General features: G+C 42.4%; 1 protein-coding gene across 2 annotated transcripts in view; it reads left to right on the top strand.

The window, feature by feature from the left end:
- The window catches only part of GHR (growth hormone receptor), a 258,493-nt gene that overhangs the window by 214,204 nt on the left and 16,299 nt on the right, over positions 1–27,990 (top strand). For both annotated transcript variants that reach the window (XM_044232381.1, XM_044232377.1), the window contains exons 4-6: positions 11,702–11,831; positions 18,919–19,091; positions 23,965–24,143. In XM_044232381.1, coding sequence (XP_044088316.1) covers positions 11,702–11,831; positions 18,919–19,091; positions 23,965–24,143 — 482 coding nt within the window. The remainder of the gene's footprint in view (positions 1–11,701; positions 11,832–18,918; positions 19,092–23,964; positions 24,144–27,990) is intronic.

The raw sequence follows: 27,990 nt of genomic DNA, 5'->3' as shown, positions 1-27,990 counted from the left end.
TTGAGAAACGTGTATATTTATGTGTATTTATAGAAAAAATGGTCTCTGTTCCTGCGTTTTGGAGATCATGTCCACGTATACCATATTTATCTTTGTATTTGTCATCTTTCGTATTTGTCCATTCTTTTGTGGACATAGAAACATACACATGGAACATTTTTTAAATCCAAATATAGACTTCAGAATCCTAAAGTGGTGGCAGCAAGCCCACCAAGCAAGACCGTGTACACAGAGCAAAAGTTAAGAAAGAAGGGCCGAGTTGATTCTCTTTCTCGGGGAACTGAGCCAGCCTGTTTATATAAGACAGTCTGTCTGGTGTGCCGTGATCCTTGGACCAAGAAACAGTGTTCCAGCAAATGAAGGCATTAAGCTGAAATCTGGCCTGTATAAGCAGGTGCTCAATGATTGTTTGTTGAATGAGGGAACCCATGAATGACTCAACAGTGAATGCAGCTATAAATCCTAAAACAAAAAAACTTCAGTGTGATTGCCTTTGGAGCTCCTAACCCTAGACATGAAATTACATAACAAAGTACATCATCATCATCATCAGTGAGGATTAACCGGCCTCAACAAAATTACAAGATGGGGAAAATAAAGTCTCATTTGTCAGTTGGTTTCTTCTGGCAATCGAGGGTTTCCCTTAGACTTCAGGAGGTTCATATTTTTCAATGACCGAGATGCGATGTTGGCAAAGCACTGCCATACTTTTAGGCTTGGATCAGAATGCGCCCACACTTACTTTTTTCTCCTGTTCCTGGCCAAAAACTTGCATATGAGAACCAGACCAGAGGCTCCAGTTGTGAAAAACCAGCACAGTGTCTTCTGGGCTCAGAAGGGGAAAGATAGAAGTCCATGGTTCGTACCTTCTGCCACCCTTGAAAATCACTGGCGAACTTTTAAAACTCCAATGATTAAATGGTCATTTCATAAATTACCAATTACCAATTAAAATTGAAATCTTGAAGGATGGGACTCAGGCATCAGCATATTTTTAAATTCCATGGGTGATTCCAGCATGGAACATGTCCACTCTGCCTATAGACCTCCTTTAGCTACTGGTTTTCAGGAATTTGGGTCATCTCATTAAATAGAACCTGACAACCTCAGGACACCCAGGTGGCTCAGTCAGTTAAGCATCTGACTCTTGGTTCTGCCTCAGATCACGATCTCATGGATCTTGAGATGGAGGCCTGTTCCGCTCAGCGGGGAGTCTGCTTGGATTCTCTCCTTCTGCCCCTCCCCCCACTTTCATGCTCATGCTCTCTCTCTCTAATAAATAAATAAATCTTTTTAAAAATACTTTAAAAAAAAAAAAGAACCAGACAATCCCATTCACAAGAGCTTTAGTTAAGGTTCATCAAGGATATTTTCATATGACCAGGGAATTATTTTCTTTCATTTAGTGAGTTACAATCCCTGTTTTTGTGAGAGTGAGATTAAAGTTAAAATTAACAAAAAGTGATTTTCAAATTGAAGAGGTGTCCATTAGAGGCTTAGAAAAAATAAAAATTACATGTGGTAAATCTTAGTGTTAAGTATAACTTGTTGCTTTGTGCATTTAGATAGATTTTCTTCCTGAGCTAAAACTCACATTTAAAAAATTGCTTTTTTAACCATTTAAAAGTAGTTTTTCATATATTCCCAGTGTTTTGTAACCATCACCACTACCAATTCAAGTCCCATTTCCATTCTTTTAACATGAAAAAAAACCCTGTGCCCGTTAGTACTCACTTCCAACTTTCCTTCGCCTCATTTCCTGGCAACTACCAATCTGCTTTCTGTCTCTATGAGTTCGCCTATTCTGGACATTCTGTATAGATGGAGTAATATAATATGTGCCCTGTTGTGTCTGGCTTCATTCATGAAAAAACATGCTTTCAGGGGTCATCCGTGTTATAGCATGTATCGACACTGTATTCCTTTTTGTGGCTACATAGTTTTCTGTGTCTATACCACATTGTGCTTATCTCTTCATCAGTTCATAGCCATGTGGGTTCTTTCTAATTTCTATTAGTATGAATAATGCTACTATGAACATACTTGTACAAGTTTTTGTGTGAACATGTTTTCTGTCCTCTTGGATATACACCTAGGAGTGGAATTGCTGGGTCACATGCTAACTCTGTTTTTAACTTTTTTGAGGAGCTGCTAAACTCTTTTTCTATAGCAGCTGTAGTGTATTACATTCTTCCCAGGGGCTCTAATTACTTCGATCAATCCTCTTGCCTTATATTTTAATTAATTGATTATATTATCTTTAATACTTGATTAATATTATAATACAAATATAGTTAATTATTTTATTTTTTACATATATATAATTATTTGATCTATTATCTAAGATGTCCCTTCCCTTAACCAAGCAGAAAACAAATTGTACTGAATGTAGTGCTAATTGTTTCTTAGACATCTCAAAACCATGCTATATAGAATAAAAAGTGTTTTTAAACAATGAAACCATGACAGTTCTATTTCCTAGCTTAGTTCTGCAGGGCAGTAAGTCCTGGGTTAGTTCTGCAGGACAGTAAGTGCGTGTCTTCAAGATGATGTTCCTGTTTCCACCTTCCAGCGGGCTACACTATTGGAACTTGGGGCTGCCGTAGCTGTCTTGGCACATCTGCCCTTCTAGCCAGAGAAAAAAACACCAAGGAAAATAGTGCCTTTGTCCTTCTACCTGAGAAGCCTGGTTGTTTTCAAGAAAATTGAGGGTAAAGAGCCTCTGAAATCTATGAAGAAGAGAGAAAACCTTTTTTTAATTTTTTTAAAGAGTTTTATTTATTCATTTGAGAGAGAGAGAGTGAGAGAGAGCACAAGCAGAGGGAAAGGGAGGAGCGGGCTCCCCACTGAGCTGGGAGCCCGGCATGGGGCTGGATCCCAGGTCCTGGAGATCATGACCTGAGCTGAAGGCAGACACTCAATCATCTGAGCCACCCAGGCTCCCCCCCAGAAAAAAATATTTTTTGAGAATATTTTAAATCAGCTTGGAGAGTATATGCTCACTGTGTCCAGGACAAGTAAATGAAATAATGTGAAAACACTAAGTAAACTAAATGCACCAGAGACATGCTATGGAGGAGAGAGATCATTGATTAATGCCCCTGAGTGTTGAAAACTAGGATTAATTATGTTCAATCATAAGTATTTAAGAAGGAAAATAAATTCTTGTAAAATATTCCATGAAAACTAAATTAAGCAACATAAAGCAAGTTTTGTTTAAAAGATAAATGCTTAAATAAATAAATAATAAATAAATAAATAAATAAATAATAACAATGCACGCACACACGCACTCTATATCCCGACGTTGCTGCCTACGTGAGCTGTCTCTACAGGCTGTGTGCAGTTAAATTCCCTGCCGGACCACGTGTGCCGTAAACACTTCTCCAAGATACTAATGACCAAGTTCAGCTGATTTGACATTCATCTGAAAGTAACTGGGCATGCTCACTTAGCCTTTATTTTAGTGAGCCCTACCATTTTTTAAATGAACCAGGAATCCATTGTTAAAAGTATGCTAGACTGTAATTTAAAATAGAGGGAAATGAACATTTGGGTCAAGAGCTTGTGGATTCTTGTTCTCCGCTCTAAACCACAAAGTACCTAGATCTTACAGTGATGCCTTCCTCAGTTCCTCAGGGAACTGTAAAGGAAAGGAGGTAGGAAGGTGAATTCCGTACATAAAGTATTGTCCAGTATGAAATACTTTATTAAATTTTTTGCCAATTTCTACCATTAATATAAGGCCTTGTTTGCCAATAGCCTACAAACTCACTATTTGTGGTTCCATAACTGCTCAGCAATTCCATAGGTTAAAAAACAAAAACAAAAATGCTGACCAGGTTTTGTTTGTTTGTTTGTTTGTTTGTTTCTTTTTTAAATATTTTATTTATTTATTTGACAGACAGAGATCACAAGTAGGCAGAGAGGCAGGCGGGGCAGGGGGAGGCAGGCTCCCTGCTGAGCAGAGATCCTGATGTGGGGCTCGATCTCGGGACCCTGGGATCATAACCTGAGCTGAAGGCAGAGGCTTTAACCCACTGAGCCACCCAGGTACCCCTGTTGGGTTTTTTTTGTTTGTTTGTTTTTTTAGTTGTGCTTGCTGAAATTATATTATGTTACATTATAAGGCTCTTCAGTTCCTCTTGACCACAGTGTCCAACCAGGAAGTGTACAGATTTCTTTTACTGTATTTTGACAGAACAGCATCCATCAATTACGTGACCGTCTGTAAAAGGGGATAGGTAAAAGGTTCTCTTAGTTGGAGGAATCACTGATTTCCTGAAGCTTTTCATACAGAAGAGCACTCTGGAAATGGTAAGAGTACTTTGGAGAAGGATGTGTGGCCTCAAAGCAGATCTTCAAAAGGGAGGACCCCCGCAAGCTAGGGGAGGGGTCTAGTCCTCTCGATCTAAGTATTTACAAGCACTGTGCAAAACTCATCACCACTCCACGCAGAACTTCGTCCCCAGGAAGCCCTGGCAAATATTTAGGCTGCATTTTCCTTGCAAGAAAATGACACATAATTTTTATTTTAAGTATGATTCAACCCCCCAGCCCATTCCATTCAGGGAGGCTTTGGCTTAGAGAGGTGGAATCATTGGATGGACTCATCGTGACATAACCAGAACTCTCCCAGGTCCATTTCAACTTTAATGAGCTTTTTCTGGAAAAATCATTGCCAAGAAGCTGATAAGGCTTGTGCAGTGATTCCAGAGTACCCAGATCACTGGGGAAAAGCATCAAATAGCATTCTTAATATTCCAGAGATCCTCTTCAGCCAGACCCACGGTGTCTGTGTGAGGCACTGATAATTTTCCTTGCAGCGTGAGGAATTTTAATCGCTTCTCAAGAACACACGGAGAAAGACTTTGCTTGGATTTTTTTTAATTTAAATTGATAATATAGCAACATCCTCCAATTATCTACTACTCAGACTTCAATAAGTTATGACGGTCTAAATGACAACCACAGAAATCACCTCTAACCAGCAAGGGAAGTAGCTGTCACTATATGACCACATATACCTCAGGTGTTTCAGCTAGCCCTAGAGGTCTTAGAATTACAGGTAAAATGCAGGATGAATTTCACATTTAGCAATATGTTCATCATCTACTCTTCTTGGGTAACAACAGGTAACAAATCATGAACTGACAATTACACCTGACTTGCAACGATGGGAATAATAACAGCAAACACTTACATGATTACTCTTCGCGGATCTCAGGCCCACCAATTGGGAATTTGGTGACCAAAAGTCATTCAGTCCAATGTTTGTCTTGCTTTTCTCTCTTTATCGTATTTCCCCCTTCATTGTCCATGCACATATAACTACATACTTCGATTTGGTCTTATCACTTCTTTCATCTTTTATGATCAAAATCATGTTTGAAATTTATTCCATAAAATTGTTTTCTTTAGTCTGTCTTTACAGGTTTTAATTCTTAGTCACATTAAGGACTCATTGTATTGCCCAACTGCTGCCCAACTCAAAAGGAAATTCTCAACTGATTGTATTTAGTTACCCTTTGGTCAGAGGGGAAGGTTTTTCCCTTCTAGCTCCTGCCCCCACACAAGGTATCCACCTCCTCAGCTTCTGTTCGGGGACAATAACCAGGGCCTGGGACTGTTGACAGCAGATGGTCCACATGACATGATGTGGTGGAGGTACCACATTTCAGAGCAGGGGGCTTCACCCACTGCACAATCCGGAGCTTTCTGAAGAAGGTTGTCCTTCCCTGCCAACCCTCCCCTCCCACTTCATTTGCTCCCCTTCTTCCCTCTCTCCTAACACTCAGCACAAGCAAACATTGGGAACTGGTGTGTGCTTTCCTTTGTTTTGTTTCTGCTTTGTCATGAGTAGAGGATAGAAAAGTATGTCTGGTGAGGGAGGGTAAGAACACAGACTACTTCATTGTGTAAGAGCTGTTTGATGTCCCTTTCTCTGGGTACTGTCAGGAAGACCATCTTCTTCCAAGGAGAGAGCTACTGGGCAGTGAAGAAGGGAGCGAGCTTTGGCCAGCCCAACGAGTCTGACTGACCGTGGCAGCACGGCCACTGTCAATGATGACATGTTGCAACCAGCGGTGCCTCCAGCTCTCTCTGACGCTGTCCTTCTGCTGGTGTAGTTTGAACACACTGTCACTCAGTCAACATTTTATCAATATCAACATTTGATCAAAGAATTCAGCAAAACTCTCTTCAAGCTCTCTAAATAATAGTTTCAGTAGGAATACCAGTTTAACTTCTTAATTAACTCCCATTACCAATTTATAGTCTATCAGAAACTTGGATTAGCATTTAGATATGCACCATAGGCCCATATATTTAAATATCTCATGGTTCTCCACTGTTCATCATTTACTCTTCTGAGGTAATAATTAATATTCATATCCTTCCCACACCCTCTCAAACTATACTCATGGGAGTTTATACTACATATCACTCTTTCCTTTTTCAAGCTGTACACCCAATGTGGCGCTTCAGCTCACAACCCCATGATCAAGAGTCGTATGCTTTACTGACTGGCCCAGCCAGGCACCCAAACCAAAGGTCTCTCTTGATACAAATCTCTGCTAGAACTGATCAGACAACCTAATAATGTGGAAAGCCAACTTTTCAGTGCTTACTTATAATTTATTTCTCTATACCAGTGGCACTCAACCTTTGCCACACATTGCAAGCACCTGGGGAACTTCTAAAAATCATGATACCCAGGATGCACCCCAAATTGACTCACGTCTCTGGGAGCAAGCCAAGGCATCAGTATCTTTTAAAAGCTCCCCTGTTGATTCCGGTGTGCAGTTACAATTAGAAAATGCTGCTCTTAGGGCTCGCCAGCTTACTGATTTCTGAGAATTGAATTAAGAGCACATCTGAGCTTATCATTTTTCCCTTCTGGGAATTTTTTGAAAAGCAAGAGAAAATTGCCTAACAAAAAAGCTGCTATTTTTTGCTGGTGCTGATTTTAGGTTTGAAATCACACAAACCTGTATTTTAATCCCATCTCTGCTACGTACAGCAGTAAAAACAAGGACACTCACTTCCCTAAACTCCAGTTCTTCACCTATTTCTAAGTGAACACCTTCTGGAATTATGCCCACCTTCTGGAATTACTGTCAGTATTAAAGGAGACAATATATGTTAAGAATTCAATGTGATATAATATGGAAGGTGATGTATATAACATGTTACATGATGTATGTAACAATAACTAAAATAAATATGTAGTTGCACCCCAATGTTTATAGCAGCAATGGCCATGGTCACCAAACTGTGGAAAGAACCAGGATGCCCTTCAACGGACAAATGGATAAGGAAGATGTGGTCCAAATACACTATGGAGTATTGTGCCTCCTTCATTAAGGATGAATACGCAACTTTTGTATCAACATGGATGGGACTGGAAGAGATTATGCTGAGTGAAATCAGTCAAGCAGAGAGAGTCAATTATCATATGGTTTCACTTATTGGTGGAGCATAACAAGTAACATGGAGGACATGGGGAGATGGAGAGGAGAAGGGAGTTGAGGGAAATTGGAAGGGGAGATGAACCATGAGAGACTATGGATTCTGAAAAACAATCTGAGGGCTTTGAAGGGGCGGGGGGTGGGAGGTTGGGGGAGCCAGGTGGTGGGTATTACAGAGGGCACGTATTGCGTGGAGGACCGGGTGTAGTGCATAAACAATGAATTCTGTTACACTGAAAAGAAATAAATAATTAAAAATAAATAAATAAATATGTAGTTGCAAGTCAAAATCCTCATTCCCAAAATGAAGACTCCAAAGAGAAAATAAAAATGAATTCTAAATCTATTGTCAGGATGTTGAGTGCTGATCAGTGTTAATCTTAGCTTTTTTTCAGAATGTGAGACCACTTGAGTTAGAACACTCATTTCTCCTAGTGAGAATCAATTTAGGGCCAAAGCTAGGCTCTCTTGTCAAGTGCATTCTTTTCAGAGTTGCTATAAATGGATATTGAACTATATGGTCTCTAGGTTTAGGCTAAAGTTCATGAAAGAGCAGGAATTATTAATACTTCAAAAATTACGGGCTGTGGCTCATCAGAGAGGACCTGAGAATGTATGGTAGCCATTTGTTGTCTTTAAGTGAGATATGAAACGAACTTCTACTAGGATTTTCAGACATAATCAGAGAGGTACTCATTTTAAGGCCAGTACCTCTCAGCCTTGGTAAACCTCAGCAAGATGTTAAGGAGCTGAACTTCAGGAATGCCAGCTGTCTTCATCCACAGTCATAACACCTGAAACAGCAGGTGACTGAGGAGCTAAGTAGCCAGCTACACTACAGTTCTTCTTGCCTCCAACAAAAAAGTTACATACTTTCACCACACTCATTGCAACGCCTTCCATTTGCTGAGAAAAGTGGCTTATGCCATTGTTGAATGCTGCTTTCAACTTCTGATATACTGGATTCATTTATTCTGTATAAACAGCATTAATATTATTCCCTGCCCTTCCTCTAAATTAACCCATCTTCTGGGACCTCTGCTTCACACTTTTTCACAAGGCTGTAATCAAAGTGTTTGCCAGGGCTGTGGTCTCATCTGAAGGCTGGACTGGGAAAGGATCAGCTTCCATGGTTGTTGGCAAGATTCAGGTCTTCAAGAGTTGTTCGACTTGCTAGTTACTGATCAGAGGCCACTCTCAGTTGTTCATCATGTGGTTTCCACCAACACAGCAGTTTGCTTCATCAAAACCAACAAGAATGAGAATCTGCTGCCAAGATGGAAGTCACAGTCTTTGTAGCCTAATCACAGATATGACATCCCCACAACCCTGCCATATTCTGTAGATTAGATTGGATTAGATTAGCAAATTATTCAAGGAGATGAAATACAAAATCTTGTAAATAACAGGAAACAGGGATCATAGGGGCCATCTGAGAGTCTGTCTGCTACAGCATTTAATGGCACATACCCAGACATGAAAGGAAGAAGGAAGGAAGGAGAAGAGAGTGAAAGGAAAGAGAAAGAAAGGAGGAAGGTAGGGAAAGGAGGACATGCAGTAAAACAGACATTTAAAATAGCCTGGCTGCACTATGCCTGTATCAGAGTTCTTCTTTGAGTACATACTACATAACATTAGCATCACAGCCATGAACCATGAATTTCCTATTTCTTATTCAGAATGAGAAGATAATAGGGAGCTTTCTATACATCTGGAGTTAAAATGAAACAGAATAAACAAGCGGACTAAGTTTAAGCAATAAAAATGTGTTTCAAATTAATTTTTTTAAGTTTTTTTTCTCCCCAGCTAGCAAACTTTTCTTTTCTGTTTCAAGTTTTTGGGTTGGGTTTACTATTCTTGCCATTATGTGGTAGGCTTGTTGCACAGGGAATATGAGAACCTCAGGGGTGTTTGCTTTTGGTGTTCTCTGGTTGTTTCAGCTTAAATGCTAAAATTGTGTTTTAGTTGTGTACATTATTATTAATGGTAGTACGTGTTATTTATTATAAAAGTGAAGTTGTTTAGTAGCTTGAATCTCATCTCTTCCAGCCTCTCTGTTGAGGAGACTGGCTTGGGGAGATCGGGGCTGACAGTAGCAGAGCCAGGACTCAGACACAGATCTCTGAGTTTGTAATCCAGTGCATTTCCTCTTCTTAAACTTCTGTGTGGAGGAGTAACCAGAATCTGCAATAGTCTCCTCAAATCTGCAGGCATTAAAAATACTTGTGGCTGAAATATGTTCTATTAATCGCTTATATGCTTAGATGATCTGAAACTAACCTTTTCAGTGCTTCAGCTAATAGAAGAAGGAACTTTTCCAGGTACTCTACTGTATAATAGGTGCTTACCTAACAAAACACACACCTTTTTCACTCTCTTCAATTGTAGCAGATCCTACATGTCAGTGCTCTTAGAGAGATTTGTAAATGCTGACTACCTAGAGGGCTGAGCACCTGCCCTTGGTACCAAGCAGATCCTATCCAGGCCCCGAAACTCTTGTGAATCTCTTAGTTAATACAGAAAAAGGAATCTCTTACAATGGTGTGACTATGGAATTTTATTAAGACATTCTGTCACTCCCAAGATGTGTTCTCAGGGCAAAGGACTTATCTGCTACTCAGGATCTCTTGAAGATTCATTTACCTGTGACCAGACAGTTTGGGACAGCAGATGTTCTAAAACGAGGACACATTTCCCCAGCCTGAGCTTTTTGGCTGCATTTATATGGGTATTAGCAGAAGGAGGATGGGGTCTCCATTTCCCAGCCCCTTATCTTCTTACCCTGCTCATCTTTCTACACGGAATTCCCCTGTCCTCCACTAAAAGAGAAACCCGACAAGGACCAGAACGTTAGTTTTATTTCCTGCTCTACTCTTGGGAGAGGGCCTGGAACAAAGTAGATGTTTAGTGTTTGTTGAGTGGATGTCTGAATGATGGATTTATTTAGAAGGTTTAGAACATCCCATTTGTTAGGATTTTGCTGACAAAGGGGAAAAGAGGCATGTTTTGATTCAGAACACCAGAAAGGAACCTGGAACTTGGAATTAGGGGTTTTTATGTGTTTGGCTGCCTGCTATTTATTTCTAAATTGTGTTTTAAAGTCTTCATAAAGATACATAAAATCTGAGAGTCTCCCTGTTGCCTAGAGATGAGAGCTTTAGATCAGAGAACAAATATATTAAGTTTACAATCTAACGGAAGACTAATCCCGTAAGGAGGAAAAAAAGAAAAAAGAAGCTTGACCATCTCCCAAATGGCCGTGGAAATCAGAGAACAATGAAAAATGATATACAAAAAATCTGGTTTTGCCTCAGACTTGTCTGCTGCAAATTTCATCTATGTGGAGGTGTTTGGGCTAATAGCCTAACACTAGGAGGCAATCACCACTTCCCAAATAAGAGTTGACACATAAGTATGCAGAAGTTTTTCAGTCATCATCTACCTAATGGACGTACTGGCTGAATCTTTTTAAAGAATGCAAACATAAGTGGCTCTTTATTTAAAAAAAAAAAAAAAAATATATATATATATATATATAAGGAGGAAAGGCTCCGTAGTGGATGCCATGGTCCCAGGCCATATCCCTTGTCCCATCTGATGCCAGTGCCTGCATCTGGGGCTCACGGCCACCATCATGCACATTGCCACATCCCCTTCAGGAGCCTGTCCAGGCTTTTCCCAAGCAAGTCACGGGAGATCTTCTACCCATGTGTGGGTGTGCCCTAGAAGGCCACGGGCATGAATGCCTCCAGGGCAGCCCCCAGGCAGTGGAGGGTGGGAGTGAGGAGGACAAACACCGCAGCCTCCCCTCCTTCTCTAGAACACACTCCACACTCTACAGATTCTCCCAGAGGCCTCTGTGGAGGTCCCCTGGCTGGCCACTGTGGGAGCCCCCTGGACAACATGCATTGGTGGCGGTCCACCCTCCCCTTCCCTCTCTCCCTGGCCCTACTTCCTGTTCCAGGGTCACTTTCCAAATAAGCCCTACCTCTAGTTCTGGTTTCTCCAACAGGCCCTAAAAATAATGTTTGACATAAAGACAAAACAGTTTGTCCCTGGAATCGAGAGCTGACAGAGAAATGACTGGCACACAACGAGCTCTGAAACCACAACCCAGGAAAACCGTGTCTCTAGAGGAAATGGTTCTTCTTTACCACTTTACGTGTGAGTTTTATCAGGACCATACCTGGCCCTCCTGATTTCATGCGTTGCCTTTTCTGTTTATTCTGCAGATTCTTCTGGGAAGCCTCAGTTCACCAAGTGCCGTTCACCTGAACTAGAGACTTTTTCATGCCACTGGACCGATGGGGTTAATCATAGTTTGAAGAACCCAGGATCCATACAGCTGTTCTATACTAGAAGGTGCAGTCTTCATCCTTCCTGACTTTTCCCTCCATAGATTTTCAGATGAAAGTTTACTGAGTTGCAGTGGTGGACATGTGATGACTTAAATGTGTACATTTATTCAAAAAGTATTAATTAAGCCTTTACTACATGTTGGGGACTATCTAGGGCACCAGAGATACAACGCCAATTGCAAAAAATTTAGAGACCCTGGCCTCGTGGAGCGTCACTTCCACCAGGGGAAGACAGACCATAAAAATAAATAAATAAATAAATGTCAGCTGGTAATATGGGTTATTAAGAAAAGTAAAAGCCAGAGGATAGGAAGTGTCCACACTGTGAATGAGGACATGCGTGTACATGAGAGTGTCTGAGGGTGAGTGTGAGTATGAATGAGGGTACGTGCCAGTGGGTAAAAGTGTGAATATGCATGAGTGTGTGTGTGAAGTGTGTGCAAGGGTGAGTGTGTGTGAGAAGGTGTGGAAGCAGGTACATGGAAGTGCACAAGGATGTGAACATATAAGTGTATATGAGAGAGCAAATACATGGAAGTATAGAAAAGCGTGTCTGTGTGTGTGGGCAGGTATGCGTGTGTGTAGGGAGCTTGGGTGAAACTTTAGATGAGCAGCTCACGGTGGGCCTTGCTGATGTGGTGTGTTATAGGAGAGACAGAAGTGAAGTGAAAGAGGCCCATAAGAATGTCTGCAGGGGGAGACTACAGGAGAGGAAATTACTGGTGCAAAGGCCCTGAGGCTGATCTGTTTGAAGAAAGCAGGAGGCCTGCATGGATGGCACAAGATAAAAAAGGGACGTGACTTTAGAAGAAGTCAAAAAGTTAGCCAGAGGGGCACCTGGGTGGCTCAGTGGGTTAAGCCTCTGCCTTCAGCTCAGGTCATGATCTCAGGGTCCTGGGATCAAGCCCCACATAGGGCTCTCTGCTCCACAAGGAGCCTGCTTTCCCCTCTCTCTATCTCTCTCTCTCTCTCTCTCTTCCTGCCTCTGCCTACTTGTGCTCTGTCATAAATAAATAAAATCTTTAAAAAAAAAAAAAAAAAGGAAGTCTGGCAGAGCCAGACTGCCAAGTCTTGTTGGCCATGGCTAGGCCTTGAATTTGACTTTACCTGTGGTGGACTTTGAGAAGACATGTATGTTTTAAAAGACTCAGCTTGGTGTTTTTATGTAGAAAACAGACTATGTTCCTATTAAATTAGTGATTCTCAGTAAGGAATTATAATAGTTTTCTATTCCATTTTGACTGGTTGTCTTGTAAAATAACAGAGGAAGAGTGAAACAAAGATCTCTCGATATGATCACCATCCAGCTTGTTTCTTTCTGACCCCTCACCTGGAATTATTTCCATTTCTGTTTACTCTTATGTTGTACCTTTTTGCCTTTTCTAAGTTTTAGGTTCAAATACTTTGTCCCTTCCTCTTTTCCACCCAACCCCCAGGGAAGGCCTAAGCCAAGAAACAAGGTTAGCCAGGGTAGGAGTGTTCATCAGTCCAAGGCTGATGCCATCTACCCCGGGAGGAGTGCGGAAACAGAGGAAAGATGCAGGAGCAGCTAAAGACACAGGCTCAGGTCCAACACACCGCATCTCGGCCTAACTCTGGCACTCGCTGAGGAATGCCAGGCAGAGTAGTCCGTTCACAACTCAGATGCCTCATTTGCGAAACGGAGATAGTAGACCTTGTCTCATGGCTTCTTGTGAGGGTTTTATTGGATAATACATGAAAAACACTTAGCGCCGTGCTTGGCCCAGCATATGTACTCAAGAAATGGTAGCTGCTGTGATTATTGGTGATATGGTGACAATTTAAAATGGTAAAGATAAAGAAATCCAATTCCTGGCCTACAATAATTACTTCTGATTCTTTCTGGCTAATGATTATTGGTCTTCTAAGGCTGTTGTCAGTGCAAAACTGGGTCCTCAGTTTACAAATAAATGCTCTGCGTTAGCAACTCCTGCTGGCCTTCCCCACTTCCCAGGTGTGAGGGAGGTTACTTGGCTGTGCCCCAGAGGGCATGCAAATAATGACACGGCTGGACCCCAAAAGCACTTTTTTTCTTTTAAGGCTGACGCTACAGAAGGGATGGCGAGATTATGCTGGCTTGGGGAAATGCATCTGGACGGGAAGCTTTTATGATTGTAACACTTTGGAGTATCTGCTGAGTCGACTGTTAAATGGAGAGAGATTTCGGAGGTACAGAGAGCTGGCCCAGTGAGAACAAAGTTATCTGTGTAGTAAGGGACAAAACTGAAGAGAGAGAGGGCAGAGTCAGACCCATGTTATAAAAATGGGTTATTACCAACCATAATAGTCACCTAATCTGAACTTGAGCCAAAAGATAAACCCAAAGGTATGAAGCCCTCACAAATATATATTTGCCCCTTACTTTCTTCCATCCAGGTCACATACCTTTGCCTGCAGGCCTCCTCTGCACACCTGGGCCTCTGAGCAGACCTAGTCCGAAGCCAGGCTCTGTGCTAACGGAGATGCCACAGAATGTGTGAACAGGTGGAGGGCAGATCCCAGCGTATTTGGAAGGACGTCATTAATTGTTGCCTTAGTGTGGATTGGGATCCCAGGGGAAAACACTGTCCCATCTTCAAGCCTCCAAGCACAACCTCATGATGAGAGCCAGCCCCAACTTGCAAAATCAGTATTTTGTGTTTTCTCTACAAAAATGTAATTATTCTATCTAGCCAAAATAGCAGAAGCCTTCAGCCTGGTTTATCTAGGAAGGGTAGAATCCAAAGGGCTAGGATGTCAGGCCCAGACTGCACCAGCGAGTACACAAACATGTCAGCCTTCACACCGGCTCCTGGTGCAAAGAGAACGGAACAGGTGTGCTTCCTGACTTCTCAGTCAGGTCCCAGAAGTTCTCAGAATTCAGGTCCCAGGCAACTCCCGGAACCATAGAATCCCATGTGTCCTTCTTCCTGGACACATGAAGCCAGGACAGGATTTCATCCAGAACTGGAGCAGGGGGAGACAGGAAGACTTGGCGAAGGGGCCCGTGCACTGGGCTTTCAGTTTACCAGCCTGGCCTTGGTAACTAAAGCACAAAGGAGCCTAACCACATCAGGCCGTCCACTGGGCGGGCCTGGAGGCAGCCATGCGCGTGGCTCTTTGCTGCTGGCCAGGAGAGCCGGCTGACACGGAGCTGCCTCTCCCGCCCAGTCATGGCTGCCGTGCCGGGCCTAGTCTCACTGCTAGGAGAAGACTCGGCCTGAATGACATTGTAGGCCCTCAGGGAGGCTCCGCCCTCAGCTCCTTGCCTACAGACGCCTTATTGATGAAGAAAGTGGGCACGTGAAGTCTCAGTCCCTAAGACTCTAACCCCCCACTTTTATCATCTCCCACACTCACTCCCCTTAACAAATTATCCTGGCCTATCAAAAGAAAGTGTATTTTCCATGCAAGGTTCTGGGGGAGATAAGAAGGGAGAAAGGGCACTCTTGCTTTTCCTTTTTTTTCTAGAGAAAAGATTTAATTTTAAGCCAAAACACATGATCTGTGTGTAATGAAAACAGTTGTCTTTAGAACATAGATGATGTTTTATTATTAGTATTTTTCTTCTAGTTGCTAGATGTAAAAGCATTCGGATGGAAAGTACTTCTTCTGCTCTTTATTCTGATTTTTACCAGTAGTCTCCTTGTACAGCCTTCCTTCCATTTCGCAAGATAGACTAGGAGCAAACCTCGTGCCCTTAACTCTTAGGGATATGACAAGGAGAAAGTAGTTTCCATAAATTGACTTTGGTTGCCTGCGTAGAAATTCAACCCAGGAAAAAAAAAAAAAAAAAAGAAATTCAACCCAGGGAAAGCAAGCCAGAGTCTCTGTTTTGTGAGCCCATTTGTTTGTTTGTTTGTTTGGTGGGTTTTTTGTTTTGCTTTTGTTTTTGGCTAAATTTAAGAGTTTAAAAATAGGGACGCCTGGGTGGCTCAGTTGGTTGGACGACTGCCTTCGGCTCAGGGCGTGATCCTGGAGTCCCGGGATCGAGTCCCACATCGGGCTCCCAGCTCCATGGGGAGTCTGCTTCGCTCTCTGACCTTCTCCTCGCTCATGCTCTCTCTCACTGTCTCTCTCTCTCAAATAAATAAATAAAATCTTTAAAAAAAAAAAGAGTTTAAAAATAATTTTTAATATTTATTTAAAATAAAATTCAACTTTAGTTAATGAGGGGGAGGGCGCTGGGAGTTGTGTTTTGAACTAACTGTTCCTGTGCTTCAGATAAGTGCTTTAAGTTGTTTGCTCTGTGGAACTAATGGATCTGGAATAATCTAAACAAGGTTTTTCATGCAGTCCCCATGGGGACATGTTGAGGTTGAGAAACTGTAAAACACACAGAGCTAACCTTCCTATTACAAATCCAAACCTGCTAAGGACTGTAGTATAGCTTTACAATTCAATACTTCTATACTATCAACTATGCTAAATATATTTTTTATCTATCTTATTATGTAAGAGCCTCATTTCTCTGGGAAATCTTGCTAAACCATTCTCTTCAACATATCCTTACTTAGTTAGAAAGTCAAGATAAAATAAATTATACTGTAGGTCAATGACCCACCTATCCCTAATTTTTTAATCCTTTTCCTACTACTCTAAACATACACACACACACACACACACACCTACACATATATACACAAATACACACAAACACACCTACATATATATACATACACATGTATACACACATATACACTCATACCACTCGCATTCCCCATCAGGGATAAATTTCCCTCTCATCCAAGGGTATGCAACTTTTCAGAATCTCAGCCAGAATTTAAGCCACAGTTCACTGGCCATGTTAATCCCAAGTTCTTTCCAACAGCTGATGAGCAGCTGTGTCAAGGACGCTCTCATACTATACAACTTTCGTCCTAGTGCCAAAGAGACCAGCCTGAGAAACAGCTGTAAAGAAGGAGGCGTGTGTTGTCTCCCAGCTCATCCCTTCGCATAGCCTGTGGTGTCTTTGTCGTTCCTTGCTACGCAGCACCCGTCCCCGAGGGTGATGCTCACAGACCTCCACACTCTGGCTCACCAGCCCCAAGCACCTCAGCCTACTCAAAGTCATTCCTGTCTTCTTCCCCCTCAGCCACAGACCACCTGGCTTTATGTCTTCTTGACTTATAAACGTTCTTCTCAGCTGATACCTCCTGAATAATGAGTAAATAATGAAGAACTCACCCAAGTAGTAATTCTAATTTAAGAAAAGTTTGCCCATTTATTCCATTGCCCTCTGTTCCCCTCACATACTCATGCTCGTACCTCAACACTTTTGACTACTCGGTTCCCTCCTTCCTTTCCCTACGCATTAAGCTTTTACCCGTTCTTCAAGATGGCTAGAAACACCACCTCTACTTTGAAGGCTTCTTTGAACAGCCAGAGCAATCATTCCATCTTCTGAACTTTTAGGGAACCCCATGTGTACTCTGTGCATATAACCCACACTGCTTTGTCACACAGGTTTTCAGTCATGCCTCTGAGGCAGGAGTCATTCCTTAGACACCTGTGCGTCCCGCATAATGTTCGGCATAGTGTTTTTTATATATAATCAATACTTATTAAATATGAATGGGATGAATACAGGAGACCAAAAAAGAAAAAGTACTCAGATGGTAATTTTGAGTCTCCTTCTGGCCTGAAGATAGGAACGACATCATATTAATCATTATGTCCACTCAGTGCTGGTGGCAGATGGCATGCCTCTCTAGTACATATACAGTAGCCACCCAGAGATGGTTTGCCGGGCTCATGGAGTCAGTCAGTCAGTGAGATGGGACCTGGGAGGGCTGTGTCCCATTCTAGCACACTTGCTCTGTCCTTGCAGGGGTGGCCTTGAGTTGGGGCAATCCTTGGCTTGCTCTGCATTTCTGTTCAGGCCCCCATGGCTAGGCAATTCCCTTTCCCCAAACTCTGCTTTCTCCCCCTGTAAACTTCTAGGCCTCTCTTTTCCATTCAGCTCAGGCCCTGCAGATGTTTTAAGTCATCGAGCACACGATGCTCTCTGGAGAGTGGGGTACAGGTGAATAACTGGGTGGCGGAATGTGAACTTGGACAAGGGGCTTCTCTGATTTCTTCAGTGTTTTCCACGTGTCTTCTTTCCTCCATGATTTCTTATGTTTGTTCGTTTGTTTCTAGCTGAGCCAAGATGTAGGAAAATATAACCTTGTTTTTTGTAGAGAAAACAAAAATAAAAGGAACCGATAGGCAAACACATCAATTCAATTTGACCCATTCTTGTTTCCATTTTTTTATATTATCGTGAGGTATTCATTCTGCTTACAAAATAGAAAAAAAATGCTTTCTGGGTTTGGAAAGAGTTTTTCATTTCTGGGTTCATGACCTTTTATCTCTTTTAAAGGTGGGGGAAAAAAAGCTAGACCCTCATGTTTTATAAATGTCACCCTGGAGGTCCAGCATGTTTACGATGTTCTCGTGGCTCTTCATGTAGTTAAGGAAAGAAGCCAGGAATATGGGAACGTGTTCAAGACCTGAGGAAGACTCCCCCAAGCATAAGACAGCCCTGGGGAGAGGAAACACAGGGTGCGGTGGTTCAGAATAGGGTGATAGCCAGTTTTCCACCTCACAGCCCCCCAAATCTCAGAGTCACCCAGCTTGAAGAATGCCATCGGCGTGCCTCCCTAGTCTCTTCCATCATGAGTTGGGGAACCATCTGGTTCCGAAGAGTCATGGTTCTTTGGGAATCTTCACAGTTTGGGTATTAGGCCTCTGTAGTGTTTTACTAAAGGATGATTTTAAACCTTCCTAAGCCTTGGAACCCTCATCTGTAAAAGGTGGATAATAAAGGACCTATCCACAAATTACTTAATCTAGGAGCTGGCACATCATCTGCATCCAATGTCCAGATGTTTCTGCTATAGTACAAGAACCAATGGCCTCCAGCAGTCTGCAGACCCTGCAGATGAGCCATGGATGGAATACTTCTTGGAAGTGATGCTGCTAAAACACTTGCTTGCAAAATATTTGTGTTCCAGCTTATTGAATCTATCGAGCACCTCACTTTGACTTAAGCCATGGCATGATTTTTGGAACAATTCATCCTTTCTTTTTTTTACCCTCCATTTCAGGAGCACTCAAGAATGGACTCAAGAATGGAAAGAATGCCCTGATTATGTCTCTGCTGGAGAAAACAGCTGCTACTTTAATTCATCTTATACCTCCATTTGGATTCCCTACTGTATCAAGCTAACCAGCAATGGTGGCACGGTGGATCAAAAGTGTTTCTCTGTTGAGGAAATAGGTAAATCACAGGTTTGTGTTTTATTTGACATGGCTTTAGATTAAATAAGCAGGGAAGCTTCAGTGTCCAAGTGTATTCAACTAGGAAAACTTCGTCATTGTCATCTAGGTGAATGGAGGTCTACTTCATAGGGCATGAGATCAGCCAGTGAACAAGAGGGAGAAGGCAGGGGGGAATAAAAGTTGGCTCTAACGTAAAACAACCTGGCAGTAAGTGTTGTCAAGAAAAGAATGGGAGCCTGGCAGAGTCTTTTCCTTGAGGAGGTCTTTCAAGCTGGTTTGGGTTCTTGAGTACCATAACAGACAAACTCAGTGGACTCCTAAGATTCCTTCTTTCCTAATTTTTCAATATGATTGTTATATTCAGATCTGAAATATGTTGACCTTTGATCCCTATCATCACTGTAATAAAAGCCTAGATTTTCTTTCTCACAAAGCATAATAATTCTAGAATTTTATATTTACAGAACAATCCAAAATCAGTTTAAAGACATGTTTATAAGATCTCAAGACAAACATTGGAAATAATCAGAGCTCAATGAGCTAAATGAAAGATGTAGACCAATTATCCCTTGCCCATCGTGTGGACACAAGGGGAAATGAAACAAAACAAAACAAACAGCCATAATTGGAATATTTATGTTTATTCTATAATAGTGTAAACAGCAAAATATAAAGAATCAAAGAAAGACTTTGAGCAGCTGATGTTGGTACTTCAGAATCTCTACCCGCAAAAGTTCATCTGTTATAAAAATTGCTTGGAGTTTCTCTGAGATGCTCTGTCCTTACACACTTGTGTGTGGTTTCCCACACACAGCACATCAGCAGACTGGAAGAGGCTAAGAGAATGGGGCTAGAAGCTGTAGGCAGAAACAATAAATCTGATAGCCTGTTAAGGAGAAGAACAAGCAGAAAAGAGAACCTAACTGTATAACTTGGAGACACTATTCAGTGTTTGCCCCAATGTCAATAGACTTAGCTGCTGAGTGGCTAAACCAGTAGTAGTAAGAATATCGGGTCAAGACCCGTGTTCTAACCATGTCCCTGCCAATAGCCAGCCCCACTCATTTCCGCGGCTGACTTTCCTGGAAGGCCTGCCATGCCCTGGATTGCTGTGCGGGGTGTGGTGGCTACAGAATGAGTAAGATATGTTCAAGTAGGGCAGTCAGGAATGTTAAGTAAAGAATTGCAGTGCTGCGTTTTAGGTGCTGGACTTGAGGTGTGTGGAGGGTGTAATAAGCCAAGGTAGTGGGCAAAGGTACAATGATTGGGCCTGAGGGATGAAAAGCTGCCCAGAAATGGTGGCAGTTCTCTTGCTCCCTAAAGCATCTGTGCGAGTGCCAGGTATACCAGATGGACTGTGTCTTCCACCAACTACTAAGTTCCGGAAGTGACAAACAACACAGACCATTGAAGGACTTGGGAGCAGCTAGGCAGGCCTGACTGATCAGCCAGAGAAAGCATAAGGGGTCTTGTGTACCCCACTGAAGAATTTAGACTTTATTATACTGCGAAGAGGTGCATTTGAGGATATTTAAGAAGGGAAATGACCTGAGGATAATAACAGCTAACTAACGCTTACAAAGCCCTTACCTGTGGTTCAGTATAATAACCTTTTGAGAGAGGTTTTATTATAATACCCATTTCACAGATGATGACATTGAGGCTCAGAGCATTTAAAGGCTAACTCAGAGTCAGATAGCTAGTAGGCAGAGCTGAGATTTGAACCCAGGCAAAATAGCTCCAGAGTCCATGCTCTTAATCTCAGTTATCCAGTGTCACCTGTTGTTACTAATGCCTCTGGGAAATCCATCCTGCTAGAGCATAGAGGGTAGATTAGATTAACACCGACTAGAGTTAGAAAGGTTAGAAGACTTGGTAATAATCTTTGTGATAATTAAGGCAAAAGGTGGTGATAGGCAGTTACAACCATAGCAGGAAAGGAGGGAGGGAGCTAAGAGAGAGAGACCACAAGGAAGGAGGTGAGCCTAGTAGATCTGAAGAAGACAACCACAGGCCTTAGCTTCCCCACACATTATGTGAGCATTCTGCTACTACCTCACAGGGCTCATCTTTGGATTTAAAGTATTGTATTAGTAGACATTTGTTGTTCATTCTTGCATTCAGCAAATATTTATTGAATCCCTTCCTTGGGCCAGGTACATTTCTAGGAGCCAGGAGCAGAAAATGTCTCCTCCCTTCCTGGGATTTTATCTCAGTGTAGAGAGAGACAATGCTCTGAGGAAAAATGACATAAGGAGGGAGGAGAGGAGTGCAGGAGATGTTGCAATTTTAATAGAGTCATCAGAACTGGCTTTGCTGAATAAAGAAAAAATTGAGAGAACAATGTGTCCATCTGAGGGATGGACCCTACAGCAAGAAGGCACAGCAAGGGTAAAGCTCCTGTGGTGGGAGCATTCCCTTGCTCACTCGAGGAATGGCACGGTGGGGAGAGGAGCTGGTACAGAGTGAGCAAGGAGGGGCATGTAAGAGGCCACTTCTGAGGGATCTTTGAGGTAAAGCTATAGCACGCATGAAGCCATTAGACAACTTTGGCTTTCACCTGGAGTGAGAGAGGAAGGCTTTGGAGGATTGAAATGAGTGATGTGGTCTAACTCAAGGGTGAAAATAACCAGTATGACCAGTATATTGAGGAGGGTATTGAGAATAGAGTGAAGGAGGACGGGGACCCCAGGAGAAGACCACTTCGGAGGCTAACGCAGTGATATGGGCAAAAAAGCATCATGGCAGGACTGGGTTGTGGAGGTGAAGGTGGCGAGCAATGGTTGGACTCCAGGATCATCTTGAAAGTACAGCCGAGAGAATGTGTGGGTGGTGAGGGAAATGATGCGTTAAGGAAGAGCTCACTCATTTCATCCTGGGCACCTGGAGGAATGGACCCACCATTAACAGAGAAAGGGAAAGTGACAGAGGAGCGCATTCTGAGGAGGGGACCGGGGCTGCCTAGGGATGCCTACTCAGTCTCGGGTGATTTTGCAACATCTTAGGGGAACTGTGAACAGCACTTGGCAGGATGTATAGAGGGAAGGGGGAGGCTGTTATTATGTGTCTAACAGTGGTACAAGCCTTCCCAAAAAGAACCATGTTCCATATCTTCTATTTAAAATATAAAGGAGAGTTTTTAAGATGAAACGTGAGTAGTAAGTTGAGATTTTCCCATCAAAAACATTTATATGTTTTGGTCTCTTAAAGGGTTAAGCTTCAGTTATCAGAATTCCTCCATCCCCAACAAATCGAGACCGGCAAAGCATTACTGTCCTGATGGTGCTGTATGCAGCTCAGCTAATCTGAAGATCCCTCTGATTTAATTTCCAAAAGTGATCATTATTAGTCATATTTGGATACCCTATTTTTTTAAAGTTGTGTCCACTCTGCAAGGGTCAGTATCACGCTCCTTTACAGTAAGGACTGTTTTCACTCTGGTTGAGTGCAAGAGCTTCCCCTTTGGGAAGAGCTCCTCTTCCCAAAGAGCTCCTCACACTTACATGTGTAGGCGATTCTCTGGCCAACCCTAGGGATCCCGACTTGGCAACGCTCTAGGTGACCTTCTACACATGGTAAAAAAGAAAGTAAATTTTACTCTGTATATTCAAGTGATTTTTGAAAACATCAGTACTGAGACCCGAGGAGAATAATTCATGGGGAACTATCTAGAATGTAAATTTGGATATAGCTCCTAGCTTTGGAATCCATATTTCTCTTCATCAGGCTTTGGGAAGTTGTAGTCTCTGCAAGTCCTGATAAGCAGAATACAGCTGATTTACTAGAGAATGTACCATATGTCAGTAGAAACCAAGCAAAATGCTATTTCAGATTGTTTGCATGCAGTTAACAGACAGAAAACCCTGACTCATCACTGTTTGAGAGAAGAGCACAGTGCCTTCTTAGATCTGAAAAAAATCATCACACGTGGCTAGGAAGACAACAAACTGAGGAGCATTAGCTGAGTGTTTGGAAGGATTGTTCTAGTAGCAATACAGAAATTAATAAGACAAGATCCTTGCCCTAGGTAATAAACAATTTGGAATAAAAAAGATTTCTGGGTGGCTCAGTGGGTTAAACTGCTGCCTTCGGCTCAGGTCATGATCTCAAGGTCCTGGGATCAGGTCCCGCATCGGGCTCTCTGCTCGGCAGGGAGCCTGCTTCCTCCTCTCTCTCTGCCTGCCTCTCTGCCTGCTTGTGGTTTCTCTCTGTCAAATAAATAAATAAAATCTTAAAAAAAAAAAAAAAAAGATTTCTCTATCCCTCGTTCCGAAACAGCCCCATTTTTAAATACTCTATGTCTTAACTCAGTTTCTAGTTACATTGAATTCCACTGCCAAAATCCCAAAGCATTAATCCTATCAAGGCTAAAAGAAATGTAGGGGGCACCTGGGTGGCTCAGTGGGTTAAGCCTCTGCCTTCGGCTCAGGTCATGACCCCAGGGTTCTGGGATAGAGCCCGCATTGGGCTCTCTGCTCAGCAGGGAGCCTGCTTCCCCCTCTCCCTCTGCCTGCTTCTCTGCCTACTTGTGGTCTCTCTCTCTGAAATAAATATATAAAATCTTAAAAAAAAAAAAAAAAAGAAATGTAAGTCATGGCAAATCCTCAAGAAAAATTTTGGGTCAGATTTTAAACTTGAAAAGGAATTTTTTTGTGTAGGGGTTTTCTTCAAAGTTAAAAACAGATCATACTCTAGTCAAAAAGAAGTGATACTCTCTTATACAATGGGAGTATAATAAGACCATTGGAAGAATTAAGGGTATGAATAATAAAAATGCATAAAGTAATTGGTCTTTCAGAAGAAAGCCATCCATCAAAGGAAGCTGTACCTGTCCATGTCTCTGTGCCCTAACTCTCTGTTAAAATGCACAGTGCAACCGGATCCACCCATCAGCCTCAACTGGACTTTACTGAACGTCAGTTTAACGGGGATTTATGCAGATATCCAAGTGAGATGGGAACCACCACCCAATGCAGATGTTCAGAAGGGATGGATAGTCCTGGAGTATGAACTGCAGTACAAAGAAGTAAACGAGTCCCAGTGGAAAATGGTAAGATATCCTTCCATATGACATTTAAAAATGCTTCATCTTTTCTCTTTCTTTGTATCAACACCTCTCTCATTTACCATTAGACTGCCTTTTGACCTCGGGTCACATGCTCATGCTATAGACTCCATATTTTCTTATTTGAGGAAAACAGGCATAATCAGACATAATCAGTAAAATAGTATCTTGGTGTGGGAGGCCGCAATAAGGCTTGAGACGAGGACCAAACCAGGCCCTGACTTGTGCCTCCTTTAAAGTCCAAATAACCTAACAAAAGGTTTAGTACTGGAAGAGTTGAGTAGCACTGAGAAAGGGTCTGTACTATGTGTTGTGCGCTCGCCTACGTGACTTCCCACACGCTTGCTAAACAAATGAGGACAATTTGGTTGGGGTCATAAGTTCATGGCTGGTCCTTGCGGCCCTAGTTCAGCCCATAAATTACTTTCAGGTTTGCTGTATCAATACAGAACAATTGTACTGGCATCAGCCATTTGGTGTCACGAGGTCTGCTTATAGTCAAATGTGAAACTTATTATGGGAACTCGTGGTTGTTTAACTAGACACAGATGTATTGCTTCTCCTATTATCACTATATATATGGCCTTAATGCTTTGAATAAACTTAGCACTGTTGGACATCCTCCTTAGTGCTCCTTCTGCCCCCATCTCTCTGCTTCTCGAGTTCTTCTCTTCATCCTCTTACCCTCACGTTCCTGGTCGATTTGTCACGCCAGCCGCGACATCTTGGAATTCCGCCCAACAGCAGATGCTTACATGGAGCTTCTGTGGGAGCCTAAGGAAGGAAAGGAAAACTATCTCCCCACTCATCCTCAGGGCCCTGTTTACTCTAGCCACTTAAGCTATCTTTGGGGATGTGGCTGAACGTGGAAAGAGTCATGATCAACGTCAACCGTGAGTTATGGCTAGCTATTCTCCCACAATTTTCGTTGCTACTACTTACAAGACCCCCATTAATGCTAGTTCATAAGCGACTTCAGGAGGGAAACAGAGGAAGGGAGTTTGTCCCCTAAAGGTTTCAGAAGAATGTTTTGTTACCTAGGTCAGGGAAGAATCGAGCTAAGAGATTTTTATGTAGGTGAGGAGCATGGTGGTGGTTGATCTCTGAACACCTTACCTCCTTGACAAATATATGGGAACTAGACACTTAGATAGGTTCCACATGGCACACAGCTAGGAGAAAAACAGGATTATCTTGCTACTCCCAATATAACTCATTCTAAATCAGTCTAATCACAGAGTCGTAACCCTGGCCAAGCCAAGTGGTTTCTGGCCAGTCGGCGGGTTTTGCCCTGTGACCTGGCAAATTCACTCCCAGAATTTTGAGACACAAGGCATTGTCTGTTCAGGGATCTGCTGGAGAAGAAGCCAATTTTGTCATTAAAGTTAAGTTTGGAGCAACTGTGAACATACCAGGCTTTAGGTGCTGTTTCTAGCATCATTTTAATTTATTTTTTTTTAAAGATTTTATTTATTTATTTGACAGAGAGAAATCACAAGTAGGCAGAGAGGCAGGCAGAGAGAGAGAGAGGGAAGCAGGCTCCCTGCTGAGCAGAGAGCCCGATGCGGGACTCGATCCCAGGACCCTGAGATCATGACCTGAGCCGAAGGCAGCGGCTTAACCCACTGAGCCACCCAGGCGCCCCTAGCATCATTTTAATTTAGATATCTGTTCCATTAACTTAAAAAAGCCCAGTTGGTTGTTGAGTCAAATAAGACTTTTTTTTAAGTTTTATTTATTTGATGGAGAAAGAGCGTGGATGTAGGGAGAGAAGACTCCCTACCGAGCAGAGAGCCCAATGCAGGGCTCGATCCCAGGACCCTGAGATCATGACCTGAGCCAAAGGCAGATGCCCAACTGACTGAGCCACCCAGGTGCCATTCAAATAAGACTCTTAATCTCAGGAAACAAACTGAGGGCTGCTGGAGTGGAGGAAGGAGGGAGGGAAGGATGGCTGGGTGGTGGACCTTGGGGAGGGTATGTGCTCTGATGAGCACTGTGAAATGTGTAAGCCTGATGAATCACTATACCCCTGAAACAAATAATACATTATAAACTGCAGTGACCATCACCACACTCACCACCCCTGTGCGCTTATGGTAATGGGGAGAAAGCCAGCCCCACATAAGAATGATCCTGATGAAGCTACACATTTTATTAATGTTATTAAATCTCAACCTTTGATGATCTAACTTTTTAGTATCCTGGGTGATGCATGTCAGGGACACATGAGGCACTTCTGCAGGGTACTGAGCTGCCCACGGTTATCTTAGCAAGACACTCAGGTGGCTGAGTTGCCAGCAAACCGGCTGCTTTTTTGCACAGGACACCGTTTTATCTCGAAAGAACAACTGATAAACTAATAGATGGTTATTCATAGTGAAGTTGGCAGACTTGGCAAACATGTCTTAAAAAAGAATGAGGTGGGCTTATCAGTCCAAGAAAAACAGTCAACAGTAGTTGTTACCAATGAAACTTGAGCTTTCAAAGGAAAATTGGAGTTTGGGAAGACTTGCATCAGACCTGCAGCCGTGAGCTTGAGAGCTTTCCAAGTCCTTGAAGACTTTTCCTGACGAGATGGATGGTGATATGAGCTAGAGTGATTTTTTTTATATTGTATAATAAAACATGTGAACATTTAGAAAATTTACATGACTCAAGATCCAGTGTTTTTCACTGTGTCATTTCCAAATGAGTAATACGTGATGTAACCAAAGTCATGAGTGGGGAAATGATCCATCCAAAGTGCTAGGTGGAAAGGTGGAATGGCCGCTTTGATTGGGCTCAGCTGACAGCAATGTTCCCACCATAGACAGACCTCAACCCGGTGAAAAGACAAATAACTTTTCAGTATTAGCATGAAAACAGTCTTGACCTTGCAGACTCCCTGAAAGGGTCTCAAGGACCCTCAGGGGTTCCGCAAGTTCATACTCTGAGAACTGCTCTCTGGAGCACCTCGCAGTGCCTTACGCATAGTAGGTATTTCAATATCTAGTTGCTGAATAAACATTTGACTGAAACTTGAGGTTAGGAAGTCTTTTTTAAAAAATTAAAATAGAATGTATTAGGATGGGAGGTTGGGGGTACCAGGTGGTGGATATTAGAGAGGGCACGGATTGCATGGAGCACTGGGTGTGGTGCAAAAACAATGAATACCGTTATGCTGAAAATGAATTTAAAAATTTTTAAAAAAAGAATGTATTAAATAATGGAGATTACTTGAAAATAAAATCTTAAGAAGAAGAAGAAGAACCACAATTATTTGAAAAGGCTATTAAAATATCCCATCTTGGGGTACCTTTGATAACCTACCTTTTTAGTATACTGGGTGCCGCATGTCAGGGATGGGCGCATAAGGCACTTCAGCAGGGTACTGAGCTGCCCATGGTTGTCTTAGCAAGACACTCAAATGGCTGAGTTGCCAGCAAACCGGCTGCTTTTTTGCACGGGACACCATTTTATCTTGAAAGAACAACTGGTGGTTCAGTCAGTTAAGCATCTGCCATCAGCTCGGGTCATGATCCCAGTGTCCTGTGATGAAGCCCCACGTTGCCTCCCTGCTGGACTGGGAGCTTGTTTCTCCCTCTCCCTCTGCCTGCTACTACCCCTGCTAGTACTCTCTGTCTCTGTCAAATAAATAAACAAAACCTTTAAAATAAATAAATAATAAAATAAAATATCCCACTTTTTCTTCACTATGTATCTGTGTGAGACCAGATCCTATTCAATGCACTTCAACCAAAACAACACAACAGATGTAAGGCAAATTTAATAGAGAAGCAGATGTGGCTCATTTTCTCATAGTCTATTCCTCGCCTTGTCTTCTCACAAG

This window comes from Neovison vison, chromosome 1 (assembly GCF_020171115.1).
Source record: "Neovison vison isolate M4711 chromosome 1, ASM_NN_V1, whole genome shotgun sequence".
Taxonomy (NCBI): Eukaryota; Metazoa; Chordata; class Mammalia; order Carnivora; family Mustelidae; genus Neogale; species Neogale vison.
This window is presented reverse-complemented; position numbering and strand designations above follow the sequence as displayed.